Source organism: Scardinius erythrophthalmus, assembly GCF_964197995.2.
Source record: "Scardinius erythrophthalmus genome assembly, chromosome: 20".
NCBI classification, from domain to species: Eukaryota; Metazoa; Chordata; class Actinopteri; order Cypriniformes; family Leuciscidae; genus Scardinius; species Scardinius erythrophthalmus.
Genome location: NC_138240.1, coordinates 38,562,090 through 38,578,383, shown reverse-complemented (window position 1 = coordinate 38,578,383; position 16,294 = coordinate 38,562,090). Strand labels below are relative to the sequence as shown.

At 45.1% G+C, this 16,294-nt stretch overlaps 1 protein-coding gene across 10 annotated transcripts in view; it reads right to left on the bottom strand.

Annotated features, from left to right (window-relative positions):
• The window catches only part of magi1a (membrane associated guanylate kinase, WW and PDZ domain containing 1a), a 115,877-nt gene that overhangs the window by 54,566 nt on the left and 45,017 nt on the right, over window positions 1–16,294 (bottom strand). For all 10 annotated transcript variants that reach the window (XM_081349694.1, XM_081349685.1, XM_081349688.1 and 7 more), the window contains exon 2: window positions 4,286–4,405. Coding sequence is in view for 9 of the 10 variants with exons in the window: in XM_081349685.1 (XP_081205811.1) it covers window positions 4,286–4,405 (120 nt within the window). In the remaining variant the exon portion in view is untranslated. The remainder of the gene's footprint in view (window positions 1–4,285; window positions 4,406–16,294) is intronic.

Below are 16,294 nucleotides of genomic sequence, written 5' to 3'. Positions count from 1 at the left end.
CTCCCACTCACTCTCAATCACTCACTCACTCACTCACTCTCACTCAATCACTCTCACTCACTCACACACACACACACACACACACACACACACACACACACACACACTCCCACTTACTCACACTCACACTCACTCTCAATCACTCACACACACACACACTCACTCACTCTCACACACACTCCCACTCACTCTCAATCACTCACTCACTCACTCACTCACACACACACTCACACACTCCCACTCCCACTCACTCTCAATCACTCACTCACACTCACTCCCACTCACTCTCAATCACTCACTCACTCACTCACTCACTCACTCACTCACTCACTCACTCACTCACTCTCTCACTCTCATTCACAATCACTCTCACTCACTCACTCACTCTCACTCACTCACTCACTCACTCACTCACTCACTCACTCACTCACTCACTCACCACAATCACTCTCACTCAATCACTCTCAATCACTCTCAATCACTCACTCACTCACTCACTCACTCACACACACACTCACTCATAATCACTCTCACTCACACTCTCACTCAATCACTCTCAATCACTCTCACTCACTCATTCACTCACACACACACTCCCAACTTACTCACACTCACTCTCAATCACTCACTCGCACACACACTCACTCTCAATCACTCACTCACTCTCACTCACTCACTCTCACTCACTCTCAATCACTCTCACTCACTCTCAATCACTCTCACACACACTCCCACTCACTCTCAATCACTCACTCACTCATTCACTCACACACTCCCACTCACTCTCAATCACTCACTCATTCACTCACACACACACACACACACACACACACACACACACACACACACACACACACACACACACACACACACACACACACACACACTCCCACTCCCACTCACTCACTCTCTCTCACTCTCTCTCTCTCACTCTCCCACTCACTCCCACTCACTCCCACTCACTCTCACTCACTCACTCACTCACTCACTCACTCACTCACTCACTCACTCACTCACTCTCAATCACTCTCACACTCACAATCACTCTCACTCACTCTCACTCTCAATCACTCTCACACTCACAATCACTCTCACTCACTCTCTCACAATCACTCTCACTCAATCACTCTCAATCACTCTCACACTCACAATCACAATCACTCACTCACTCACTTTCAATCACTCTCAATCACTCACACTCAATCACTCACACACACACACACACACACACACACACACACACACACACACACACACACACACACACACACACACACACACACACACACACACACACACACACACACACTCCCACTTACTCCCACTCACTCACTCACACACACACACACACACACAGTCACACTCACTCTCAATCACTCACTCTCAATCACTCACTCTCAATCACTCACTCCCACTCTCACTCCCACTCTCACACACTCACTCTCACACTCACACTCACTCTCACTCTCACTCACTCTCACAGACTCACTCACTCTCACACACTCACTTACTTACTCTCACTCACTCACTCACTCACTCACTCACTCACTCTCACTCTCTCACACACTCACTCACTCACACACACACACACACACTCACTCTCACTCACTCACTCACTCACTCACTCACTCACTCACTCACTCACTCACTCACTCACTCACTCACTCTCACACACACTCTCACTCACTCACTCACTCACTCACTCACTCTCACTCAAATTCAAATTTTTCAAATTCAAATGAGCTTTATTAGCATGACTGTGTAACACAATGTTGCCAAAGCATCAACATATTATATATAAATAATAAAACAAACAAACAAAACATATATGTATAGATCATGTCATATGTAGCATAGTAAATATAAATAAATAGATAAATAAACAATTTATCCTAATAATTGAATAAGTACAGTGGGTCTCTCTAGAGAATTAGCTGGCTCTGGCGTTGTGAATAGCTAACACATATTTAGCCGCTAGTGCAGCTGTACTGTCATCTTCTCCCAGTAAGAAGAACATTTTCTCAGCGTCACTCAGTTCAAAGAACGATGGAATCAAGATTTCAAATCTGGGCAGAAAGGTTTCTCTTATACTGGAGTATTTAGAGCAGAAGAGCAGAAAGTGTTCCTCATCCTCGATGTGCTGTAGATCACAGTGTCTACAGATCCTCTGCTCTCTCTCTGTCCATGTTTGTCTATGTCTTCCTCTCTCTATCTCTAGATCATGGTCACTTAATCTGTATTTGGAGAGGATTTGTCTTTATTTAAAATGTTTAATAAATAGATAACTGGCCAATTTAGTGGTTCTATTGAGGGTCGAGTAACATTGGAGTTTATTCTGGAGGGCAAAATGTGCTTTTAGTGATTCATCATGAGTGACTTTTAGATGTTTGTGGATTTCTTTAATGATAGGTTTGGGGTTGATGGGGAGTATATTCTGATGGATGAGTTGGAGAGCGAGTGTGTTCAGAGGATGAGGTTCTGCTGAGGTTTCATTGGCGAGGAGGGCTTTATATTGCACTGACTCTGGGTCAGACTGATGGAGATGATGCCAGAACTGAACACATCTCTTCTGGATCTCGATGTTCAGCGGGTACAGGCCCAGCTCAGCCCTGCAGGCGGCAGTGGACGTGTTTCTGTGAACCCCGAGAATATTTTTGCCAATTTCCAATTGTAATTTTTCTACTGATGTTTTATCCCAATTTTTTTAATTTAGTACTGGTCCCCAAATTTCACATCCATATAAAAGAATTGGTTTTATTATTGAATTATATAATTTTATCCAGGTTTTAATGGGTAATTTTAAGTGTCCACATCGTGACTTTATAGCATAGAAAGCCCTCCGAGCCTTTTCACCGAGTGTTTTCACAGCCAGACCGAAGCGTTCCGAAGCGCTGATGTCGATGCCCAGATAGCTGTAGCTAGAGCTGTGCTGCAGGACATGGCCTTTACACACACACACACACACACACACACACACACACACACACACACACACACACACTCAGATAGCTGTAGCTAGAGCTGTGCTGCAGAACAAGGCCTTTATACAGGAACTGGTGTTTGTGTGCCTGAGATCGGGTTTTCTTCTGGAACACCATGAATCTGGTTTTGTCCAGATTGACTGTCAGGGCCCAGTCGTGACAGTATTGTTCCAGCAGGGACAGGCTCTGCTGACGGCACTCAGGTGTGCGGGACAGCAGGACCAGGTCGTCCGCGTACAGCAGACATCTGACCTCTGACCCCTGTAGAGTGAGGCCGGGCGCAGTAGAGCTCTCCAGCGCTGATGCCAGATCATTGATGTAGATGTTGAATAGGGTCGGGCTCAGACTGCAGCCCTGCCTCACTCCACGGCCCTGCTGGAAGAACGCGCTTCTGTGGTTACCGATCTTCACCGCGCTTTTGCTTTTGGTGTACAGAGATTTTATAATGTCAAATGTTTTTCCGCCGATGCCAATTTGTAGGATTTTGTACAGTAGACCATCATGCCAAATTGAATCAAATGCTTTTTTAAAGTCTACAAAACATGCGAATATTTTCCTTTGTTTGTCATTGATGTTCTTGTTGATTAGAGTGTGGAGGGAATAGATGTGGTCGGATGTGCGATGTTTTGGTAAAAAGCCAATCTGAGCTTTATTTAAGATGTTGTGTGCTGAGATGTGTGAGACGATGCGCCTGTTGATGATACTGCAGTGACACTCACTCACTCACTCACTCACTCTCACTCTCTCTCACTCACTCACTCACTCTCACTCACACACACTCTCACTCACTCACTCACTCACTCACTCACTCACTCACTCACTCACTCACTCTCACACACACTCACACTCACTCACTCACTCACTCTCACTCACTCTCTCACACTCACTCACACTCACTCACTCTCACTCACTCTCACTCACTCTCACTCACTCTCACTCCCACTCTCACTCCCACTCTCACTCACACACACACTCACTCTTTCACTCTCACACACTCACTCGCACTCTCACGCTCAATCACACTCAAATAGACTCACACACACTCTGACGCTCACTCACACTCTCACTCAGACACACTCAACTCTCACTCACACTCAGGCTCACTCACACTCAGACTCACTCACACTCAGACTCACACACACTCAGACTCACACACACTCAGACTCACACACACTCTCACTCACTCACTCACTCACTCACTCACTCACTCACTCACTCACTCACACTGTCACTCTCACACTCACTCACTCACTCACACACACTCAAACACACTCACTCACACTCTCATTCTCACACTCACACACCATCATATGTCCCGATCTCTAGCAGTCCTCCACGCCGGTGCAGCTCCAGGAAATCCTCCACTGACAGGAAGTTGTAATCCACACCATGAAGCTCACGGCCTCGAGGGCGACGGGTTGTACCTGCAAGAGCAACAAACACAACAACTCCAGTTAAAACACTGACTCCAGAATTCTGGAGAACTCGGGAAAACTCAGTGGAGAACTCGGGAAAACTCAGTGGAGAACTTGGGATAACTCAGTGGATAACTCAGTGGATAACTCAGTGGATAACTCAGTGGATAACTCAGTGGAGAACTCAGTGGAGAACTCAGTGGAGAACTCAGTGGAGAACTCAGTGGAGAACTCAGTGGAGAACTCAGTGGAGAACTCAGTGGAGAACTCAGTGGAGAACTCAGTGGAGAACTCAGTGGAGAACTCAGTGGAGAACCCAGTGGAGAACCCAGTGGAGAACTCAGTGGATAACTCAGTGGAGAACGCCCCTGAAGAGGGAACGAGCGTTGCGTCGAGAATGACGCTATGGGGAACGCTTTGCGTGATGACGTCTTGAAGCACATGTAAAATCAGTCCAATGGTGTGGCGGAAACGTCAGAGGCGGGTGACGTCACGTACCAGGAAGCTATAAAAGCCGGCCCGAAACAGAAAACGAAAGCTTCGTAAAAGTCTGAAGTCGAGCTGACAGGCATGAAGGAGATATGGCAAGGCGACGCAACGCTCGTTCCCTCTTCAGGGAACCGAGGTTACAGTCGTAACCGAGGCGTTCCCTTTCAAGGGAACTCCCGTTGCGTCGAGAATGACGCTATGGGGAACGTCTATACCAACGCCTCCATAGCTACGAATGTCTGTCCTGTGTGAAATCTAGAGAGCAGCACTAGGAAGACAAAACATGAGACCCTGGTGCAGAGTCTAGATCCAGAGAGTAAAACCTGACGAAAGTGTGCGGTGAGAACCAGCCTGCCGCATCACAGACGTCCTGTAAAGAAACTCCTGAAATAAGGGCCTTAGAGGCCGCCATACTCCTCGTCGAGTGCGACCGGACAGCCAAAGGAGAAGGCTGCCCAGCCGCCTCATAAGCAAGTGAGATAGCCTCGACCACCCACTTGCTCATCCTTTGCTTAGACACTGGACCTCCTTTGTTAGGGGACCCAAAGCACACAAATAATTGATCACTTTTTCGCCACAGGGCAGCTCTGTGGACATATGCGTCTAACGCCCGCACAGGGCAAAGCAAATTATTAGCCTCCTGGTCCGCATTTTGAAAGGGAGGAGGACAGAAGGCCTGCAGAACAATAGGTCTGACCACATTAGTGGGGACCTTGGGGATATAGCCCGGTCTCGGATGAAGAAACGCTTTGATCATACCCGGAGCAACCGACAACGCTTGCAGATCCCCTATTCTCTTGAGAGAGGAAATAGCAAGAAGGAAAAGAGCTTTCAGCGTTAAAAACTTCTCAGGAACCTCCTCAATTGGCTCAAAGGGGGCCAGGGACAAGCCTTGTAACACAATGGACAGGTCCCATGGCGGAACCCTAGAGCGAACTGCAGGCCTCAGCCTCCAAGTGCCACGAAGGAAACGAGATATCAAAGGGTCTTTCCCCACAGACATTCCACCCAAAGGAATGTGGTAAGCACCTATGGCCGCCACATAAACCTTTAAAGTGGACGGGGTCAGACCTGCCGTGAACCGGTCTTGCAGGAACTCCAGCACTGTACCAACTGGGCAGTTAACTGGGTCCAACCGACGGTCACTACACCAAGAAGTGAAGACTCTCCACTTCAGGGCATAAAGTTTCCTTGTGGAGGGAGCTCTGGACTGTAGAATGGTCTCAACAACCTCAGTTGAGAGACCTGACTCTATGAGCTGGGCCCCCTCAGAGGCCAAGCCCACAGGTTCCACAGTTCTGGGCGGGGGTGAAATATTGAACCCCCTGCCTGGGACAGAAGGTCTCTCCTGACGGGTAACTCCAGAGGATGCCCGTCGAGGAGGGATACCAGATCGGGAAACCATACTCTGCCCGGCCAACGCGGGGCTATAAGAAGCAGGCAAACCCGGTCCCTGCGAACTCTTTCCAGAACTCCCGGGAGCAGAGCCACTGGGGGAAAAGCGTACAGACGTAGCCTCGGCCACGTCTGAACCATAGCATCCAGTCCCAGAGGAGCTGGATGCGTGAGGGAGAACCAAAGTGGACAGTGAGACGTCTCTCGAGACGCAAACAGATCCACTTGTGCTTGGCCGAACTCCCTCCATATTAGCTCCACCACCTCGGGGTGGAGCCTCCATTCCCCGGGCCTCGGCCCCTGCCTCGACAGAGTGTCTGCTCCTATATTCTGGACCCCGGGGATGTATGCTGCCCTGAGTGACAGTAACTTCCCCTGGGACCACAAGACGATATGGCGTGCCAAGTTGGATAACGGGCGCGAGCGCAAACCCCCTTGGTGGTTGATATAGGCGACTACCGACGTGTTGTCTGTATGCACTAACACATGGTGCCCCCTGAGATCTGTGATGAAGCTCCTCAGAGCCCGGAAGACAGCTAACATCTCTAGGCGATTGATATGCCAGGAACGATGATGGTCTTCCCACAGACCTTGAGATGAGCGACCCTCCAGGATCGCTCCCCAACCTGTGAGAGAAGCATCCGTCGTTAGCAGTTTGCGACGACAAGGAGCTCCCAACACTGGGCCCTGGGACAGGAACCAAGGTTTCTTCCACATAACCAGGGCACGTAAGCATCGCCGCGTGACCCTGATTGTGCGAAATGGGTTGCCCCTCGGGGAAAACCCCCTGGTCCTGAGCCACCACTGCAGGGGTCTCATGTGCAGCAGTCCAAAAGGTATCACGTTGGAAGCTGCTGCCATGAGACCCAACAGTCTCTGGAACTGTTTGACAGTGAGTAGCTGGCCTAGCTTTACACTTTTCACAGCTGCAAGGATGGACTCTATACGTGGCGGTGACAGGCGCGCCTGCATCGACACTGAATCCCAAACTACGCCCAAAAAAGTGGTCCTCTGGAGTGGAGAAAGCACACTCTTCTTGGCGTTCAGCCGTAACCCCAACTCTTTCATGTGGGCGAGAACAACATCTCGATGTTGAACCGCCAACTGATACGACTGAGCTAAAAATCAACCAATCGTCGATGTAGTTCATGATGTGAATACCCTGGAGGCGCAGGGGCGCCAGAGCTGCATCCATGCATTTGGTGAAAGTGCGGGGTGATAAAGCTAGGCCGAATGGAAGTACTCGATATTGGTATGCTTTGCCCCCGAAAGCAAACCTCAGGAACTTCCAATGACACGGACGGATGGAAATATGGAAATAAGCGTCCTTGAGGTCTATCGTGACAAACCAGTCCTCGGACCTGATCTGTGGCACGATCTGTCTCAATGTTAACATTTTGAACTTGAGCTGCATGACTGACTCGTTCAGAACTCGAAGATCTAAAATGGGACGCAATCCCCCGTCCTTCTTCGGAACTATGAAATACCGGCTGTAAAACCCGGTTTCCCTGTTGGAGGGAGGTACATATTCTATGGCCCCTTTCTCTAACAGAGTGTTCACTTCCTGTTCCATAACCAGAACCTGCTCGGGACCCACCACTGTGGGCAGGACCCCCATAAACCGAGGTGGGCGTTTCTTGAATTGTATCTGATACCCTTTTTCCACGGTCTGCAGGACCCAACGAGAAACATTTGACAGTAGCTTCCACGCTGTCAGAGATTCTACTAAAGGTACCAGCCTCTCGAGACTGGTTTCTGGATTTTGTTGTTGTTGAGTAGTCAGTTCGTCGCCCTGTAGCGGCGCACCGGCAGGGAATGACCGAACAGACTGCTCTAACACCCTCCTCGGAGGGGGCGGGCATCCCGAGGCCACTACGTTTCCGGGTGGTCCTTGAGATATGTGCTCGCCGGAGACCGCTGCGCCCTGTAACACCGGAGGCGGCAGGGTTGGCAGAACGGTCCCCTGAGGGTACCGAAGAGAGACGGGCACCGTAAAAAGAGGTGTTGACCGCTCTGCTTCGGGGGGGACTACCCTCATTTGTCCTGAGCCCTCGGACGTCAGGACTTTTTCCCAGCAGCCTTCTTGGCGGTAATAACGGTCCGCAGATCCGTTCTACCCCTCGAGGGCTGCTGGGTTTGAGAGCGCCCTCCGTGTCCCCGAGATTTTTGTGGGGGAGCACGAGAGGACACACTCTGTTTTTGAGTGGCACGATGGTCAGCGCTCTTTTTAGAGGAGTGAGGCTGCTCCCGCTCAGCAGCCTCATAGAATGAACGGCGGGGGAGAAGTTTTTGGAGTGCAACTGCCTGTTTAGAGGCCTCTTGAGATTTAGCTATCGCACTGTTAACAACATCACCAAACAGACCAACAGTGGAGACCGGAGCATCTAAGAGAACATGCTTTTCTTTCTCTTTTATATCGCTCAGATTGAGCCACAGATGCCTCTCAGTGGCCACCAGGGCTGCCATAGACCGCCCGATTGATTTAGCGGTCTCCTTGGTGGCCCTGAGAGACAGATCCGTGGCTCTGCGTAGTTCAGCCACCGTGTCTGGACCAATACCCCCGCCCTCCTCTAAATCCCCCAACAATTCAGCCTGATAGGCCTGCATAATAGACATCGTATGCAGACACGCTGCAGCTTGACCAGCGGCTGCATACGATTTATGAACCAGCGATGATGTAAACTTTACTGGTTTAGAGGGAAGTGAGGGAGCCTTCAAGGAAGATGCCGTTGCTGAAGAGAGATAGCTCGCAAGCGTCTCTTCCACCTTCGGCATCTCCCCATAACCATACTCTTTATATTTGTGAATGGAAGAGTAGTGAGATGTCTGTGGTGTGTAAACTCTGAATGACATAGGTTTCCCCCACGATCTCGACACCTCGGTGTGGAGATCGGGGAAAAACGGAAGGCTTCTTCTCTGAGGCTATGCACGAGATGGCAGGAAACGTTCGTCGAGCTTACTCTTCGAGCGAACGTCCTGCCTATCCTCTGGCCACTCAATTGATAATCTTTCCACAGCTCTAGTAACTACATCGAGAAGCTCTTCAAACGCATGAGACTGAGGTGGCGAATCCTCAGACCCAGCGTCAACTCCTCGGAGCTGGACAATTGCAGTACTGGTGCCTCTCTCGGGGGGGAAGAAACCGCAGCGCGTGCTTCCACACCCTGATGAGAGGCACTGGATCTATCAGAAGGTTGCTGAGATAAGGCAGAGCCCGTCTCAACATCCACTGATAGATCCATTTGCGAACCCCAGGTCTGAGATCGACGCTGTGCCTCGGCAGCAGCGGGACCAGAGCCCCGGGGAACGTGATCAGGGTTGAACCGTGCCAACCGGGATCGTACGCAATGGAAGCGCACAGCAATGCACACAGTCACCACCCTCGAGTGCTGACTGGGCATGCTCCTCTCCCAAACAAACAACACAAAGAGTGTGTGTGTCACCTCCCGTTATATAACGCGGGCAGGGATGGACACACACTCTAAACTGCTGCTTGCTCGCCATACTGAATAATATATATAGATATATAGACAGACAACACCAAATAAACGGACAGATTCAACACAGAGCGCAACTGAAGACTCAGAAAGCTTTCGTTTTCTGTTTCGGGCCGGCTTTTATAGCTTCCTGGTACGTGACGTCACCCGCCACTGACGTTCCGCCACACCATTGGACTGATTTTACATGTGCTTCAAGACGTCATCACGCAAAGCGTTCCCCATAGCGTCATTCTCGAAGCAATGGGAGTTCCCTTGAAAGGGAACTTGGGAGAACTCAGTGGAGAACTCAGAGTCTCACAACAATCATACACTGATGGAAGCCTGGATCCCTATGGAATTTTGCAAAATCGGAATATGGCATAAAACACTAGTGACTAAAGCAGCGTTTCCATCACATGTGTTCAAGAGAACAAAATCATCACTTCCTGCTGAAAAATATCAGTAATAAAACTAAGTTCAGGCTCTTTCGCACTCCATCATTAATGAGTTGGTCTCAGAGCGTCAGACGAAACACAATAAACGCTGTCATGTTCTCTTGTGTTCTATTCTAATATATTTGGGGTAAATCCCACAGCTGTGTTGAACCCAACATGTTATTTTGTGTGTGGTTAAATACTTCATTACATATGAAAACGTAAAAAACGCCATTGTTTATTGATACATAAACCTATTAGATATCAAGCACAATTAATGAAAGGACAAACAAGGTCTCCGTCTGAGGCTAGATTCACCCTGCGCACACACACACACACACTCTCTCTCTCTCTCTCTCTCACACACACACACACACAGACAGACGTCATCACGGCTGAATACACTCACACTCTTGTGTTGTTCTGACAGTAATAAACCCCATTGATAGAGTTACATCACATTCAAATACATTATGATTCACTTCATCTGACAAGTCTTCAATCTGCTGCATCATGGCAATAGAAAGAGAAGACATTAATGGATGTGGACAGACATGTTTAAGAGACCAACAACACACCGAACCTCCACAGCGGCTTTCATGCACTTCCCAGAGTGTGTTTCAGTACGGTCTTGTGCTGGATATTACACTACACATCCTTCCAGCTGAGACGGACTACTGACGCTTTATTGAGGATCATCAATCATCAAACACATGCTTGTAAAGCCTTGTAGATTATAAGCAGACAAAACATAATCATGATAGACACATGACTGTCCACTGATTTATCACTGCACCTTTAACCCTTCTGCGTCAAGACAGGAGAGCTGAAGTCATACTGTCTCACCAATACAGAATCAGATACAGAAATATGTTAAATAGACAAGCACGCAGATACACAAATGTCTGGACTCCTCCCACCACCTACTCCAGCCAATCAGAGAGCAGCCACATTGTGCTGACCAATCACAGCACGTTCTAGCTTCAACCAGTCATGTGGTTCAGGGCGAGAACAGGTCGAGGCCTGATATCATAAGAATGTGTACACACACACACACACACACAGAGAAAGCCTATCTGTGTCCCTTCAGGGCCTCCGTAGAACACGTTATTCTTTTCCCCTGCCTTTCCGAATCAGGTATTGGTCTCCGGCCTCATCCCGACATCTTAACTCGCAGTCTCGCACACAATAGCTGTCATTCATGCTTTACTTCTACAGTTCAAATTAATAATCACTGGCATATTTCATAAATCTTGAGCGAGAGCAGCGTGTGCTTCCCTCTGCTGGACAAACACAGAACACTACAGTCAAAGTCAGCAGGATATTAATCGCAGTTCAGTTAGTAACATGAAGCAAAACGTCAAATACAAGTGAAATCAAAATATGACTAATTAATGCAGTGATATTATTACTGTTATTACTCGCTTATACACAGAGAATTAATTAATAACTGGTTATTGTTACCAATCAAATGAAATCGGTTAACACTAAACAAAACCCCTTAACACTGCAGAAGTGCCTTTTAGATGTGATGATAAAGCATTTACACTGCAATTACAATAATGTTATGAGATTAATGTTTTAAATGTAAAACTCTGAACAAAGAAATATGAAATGTCAGAAAAAAATTAAATAATATGCCTAGTTTTAACTGGGAAACTAATCCAGCCAGTAGGTGGCAGAAAGTCTGAGTCACTGAATCATTCAGCCGATTCATTCAGGAACAAGTTTTTATGAGTATCTCAGTGAATCATTGATTTTCCCCGAATCATTCAAACACACGGATTCATTCAGACACTAAACAAAACACCGCCGTGTGTTGATCGGAGACGCACAACCCTTCTGCTTCGCTTAGAAACCTTTTCATTGGCGAAATAGAGCACATACATCAATATTGACAATATCATGTCTAAAATGTCATTTAATATTAACTTTTTGTTTTATTGAACTGTTAAATAAAATCACATTTGCAATCGTGCTGATATTGTGAAAAACAGCACTCTTACCCTTGTCATACTGCTTACAACTATAAAAAACTATTAAAAAAAACTGGAGGACAGTATGTAGGTTATATTAAAATTCATTTTTAGTGTTAAAATCACACTATATACTTTTTCCTGATAAACCACAGCACAAAAAATGACGTTTAAGTGTAAAACAAACTGAAGCGTCTGGAAACTCAACTAAATTCTACACAGAAATTTACACATATGACCTCAAAATAAAAATCAGTCTCAGTCTTACATGCTTTGACTCAAGTGTTGATAATCCCTTGAACTCTTCAATGCGTTTGTGTAGGCCTACATATTATATTAAAGCGGTGGTTGATTATGATTGGACTTTTCTTACTTTAGTTAGTGTGTAATGTTGCTGTTTGATCATAAACAACATCTGCAAAGTTACAACGCTCAAAGTTCAGAGCAAAGGGAGATATTCGCTTTTACAGAAATCGCTTTTTAAGGACTACAACAAACGGCTGGTAGAGACTACAATTAGCTTCTTCACGGGTTGATGACATCACTAACCCTCAAATTTACATAAACCCGCCCCCGGGAACACGCAACGCAGGGGGTGTGGCCATGTTGGGCTGCGCTAGAGAAGAGGAAGAGTGTTGGTTCTGTTACCTTAAATTATACGTTTATCTCTGTAAAGCTGCTTTGAAACGATCTACATTGTTAAAAGCGCTATATAAATGAAGATGACTTGACTTGTTGTTTTTTACACCCCAGAAAATGTTTTCCTAAGGCTGACAAAATTAGAGAGGTTAAAATTAATTTTTAACACTGTTCTTCAACATTATAAGCTCAGCGTTTGTCTGTGCGCTGCACATTTTATGGAGAACAGCTTCCAGAAGAGAGCACAATGCAGGCTATACGCACAAAAGCTTATCCTGAAAGACGGCGCCGTTCCCATTTCATCTGGATCTGTTGTTTATGGATCTTGTAAGTATGTCTTATTTATAGTTGTGTTTTCTATTAACAGTTCCAATTATAAGCTTTATGTAGTTGCTATGATGTAAGCGAAGGGCAAAGCTTTGCCTCCGCTAGCCTGCTAACTAACATTACAGTGTTGATGTAGTGTTTACTGGAGCTTTTGTAAGACTGTTCATCGCCCCTTAAGGGGAATTATCCAAGTTTTTGTGATTGATTACTGTTTGAATCACCATAGGTTTCTGACAAATATGATTAAATGGTGGATTATACCGTATCTATAAGAAAATTCCAACAACAACAACAACAACAACAAAACACACACCACTCTGAAACGTCCAGTAAAATCTGTGCTTGCAAAGTCCGTACATGAAATCCGTTTAGCACAATCCTCTTGTTGGTTAACATTGTCAGGGTCTGAATCAGCTCGAAATGGTTTAAAATCGAAGCCATCATTTACATCTGCGTAGAGCTCGCGGTTATTAAGGGGCGGGACACGTGGTGCCAATCACAACACACTGGCCAACTGACCAATCACAGCAGATTTCGTATTTCAGAAGGAGGGGCTTCATCGAAAACGATGCGTTCGGGACAGACTGGGGAGAGAGGAGCTGTAATAATATAAAATATGTGAAACATAATGTGTTGAACAATCAGTCATGAAAACATATTCTAGTACACACCAAACACTAAATCAAGACTTCATAAAAGAGCATAATAGGACACCTTTAAAAATTATTGTTCAGTTGAATGTTTGTTGCTGTCAAACAATGGTGCGGGTTTGTTTTTCGCAATATGTTGTGATTTCAGTGCCGTTGTTAGGATGAATGATTAAACATATGGTCATAAAATTGATGTTGTAACTCATGAAAAGATCATGGAGATTCACTGGTCAGAGTGAGTGTGAACCCTGAATTACCTTGCTTAGGGCAAGTGACTTTACCCATCTGATCTGTGTCATAATAAAGATATCATACATGAATACTGTTGAGGTGTAATCCCGTATCTCAACATACTCAGCCCAACACACTGAAGAAAGCCACGATTATTCATGGCAAATATTAAAGAAACAGAGCCAAAAGATAGGCTAAGCAATCAAGCTGAGATCTAATGTCATCATCTCTGTGTTAACGTGAACAACAGGCTGAAGCTCGTCCTGATACGTGAAACCTGTCGTCTGCCGGCTGTCACTGCGGATCATTGTGTGTCTGAACATCTGCTGCTCCACAGCCCATTGAGGATGGTGTGTTTTCACCAATCCTGTGGTTCACTACAGTCACACCATCAGCTTTCAGACAGCAGACTCGGGACACACATGCTTACACCTCTTTTACTGCTGGAAATTAAAATGCACTACTTTCATCTTCATCATCATCATCAGATTGAATGGGTTCCAAAAAACAACAGTGAGAATGTGACCTGAGAAACAGAATTGGAGAGAGATTATTGAATAAATAGATAATGTTATAACTAATGTTTGTTACGCTAGAGTAACGTAGAGATCCAGTCAGAACGGTGTTTAAGGTTACAGATCAGTGATCTCATGAATGTACTGCAATAACTTGACCAACTTTAACCCTAACTCAACTAAACCAGAGGTTCAGAGATAAAGATCTGATTGTGATCTTTTATTTCTGGTGAAATAAATAAATAAATAAATAAATAGTGATGAAAGCCAAATTATTAAATGTCATTAAAGTATATTTTCTGAGTAATCCACTATTTTGTTAGCCTGACTACGTCAGACTTCGTACTTCCGCTCAATTTCATTTCGCTTCTGTACTCAGTCTGAGATAGCGTCATAGCTTTCCGTTTTCCTCCGGCCTGAAAACAGCCGGCCAATCAACGAACAGAGGGCGGGCTGAGAGCTGTGACGTAGACACTGATTGTACCGTGGATGCGTAGATTTACTTCACATAATCTGCAAAAGTCGTTCACAGCCATGTTCACTCCGGTATTTCGCTCGATGGTTTTGTTTTTGCATCATACGTGTGTTTACAGTGGAAGTTAGATGCGGCTGAGCCTGCGCATAACACACGCTCTGCCCACACTGCCAAAAGAACCAAAACCTGGTTCAGTGACCATGGTATCACTGTGTAATTACTGTGTGATTTCATGTAATATTCAAATTTTTTGGAATCCTGTTTTCGTGGGTTTTATGGGCTGGAAGCCCAAATTATGTACAGATAAACAACTAAATACTTGAAATCGTTAAGTTGTGGGCCCTGAATCTATAATCTATGGAAGTTTAACGTTTTGAATGGAATCATGGAAATAAACAAACTTTTCCATGATATTCCAATTTTTTGGAAAGGGTCTGTACTAAATGTGTCCACGACTTGACTAATGGATGTTGTCGCCTAGAGTTTGCTTCAAAATGATGTGAAAATCATCCTGCCTAATCATTCACATAAAACTATACATTGGTTTAAACTTTGTAAGACACATTATGTTTGGAAAGGCAATATGTGTGGGGGTGTGAATGATCATGATGAATGCTGTGATTCACACCTGAGAAGAAAATGAGCTGCATAATGAGCCTTTCATTCAGGTGTGTCAGTGAAGAGGGTACCACAAGAAAGAATGCAAGGACAAAAAAAAGTAAAAAAAGTAACCCTAACCCTAAATCAAAATATATATATCTATATATATATATCTATATATATATATATATATATAAATATATATATATATATTTATTCTTTTTCCACACATTTTATATGCATGCAAATTGTATAATACCCAAGGTAAACATTTCTAGTAATTATGCAGTTAATTATGATACTGTATTTTCAGAAAGTTTTGGAATATTTATCCTCTCCCCAAATTTGTCACTAATAAAACACAATAATACATAATTTAATGAGAAGGCTTATATTGACCTATTAAGGTTTTATTTACATCTACCTTGTAAATATTTTTTTTGCTATTTTATTTAAAAGTTTTCACATGTAAATCCACAACAAACACAATTTTAACAAAATTTCAAGTGTAATCTTTCTTTGTATAAAGCATACATTTTATCATACGTATTTCAAAGTTAAGGATTCATTAGTTTGAATATACATGGGAACAAACACTATGATAACATAATTCAATATACCTACTTTATTTTTGACAAAACATCCCATACTATATATTAAACATATAGCAGAAATTGGCAAACAAAAG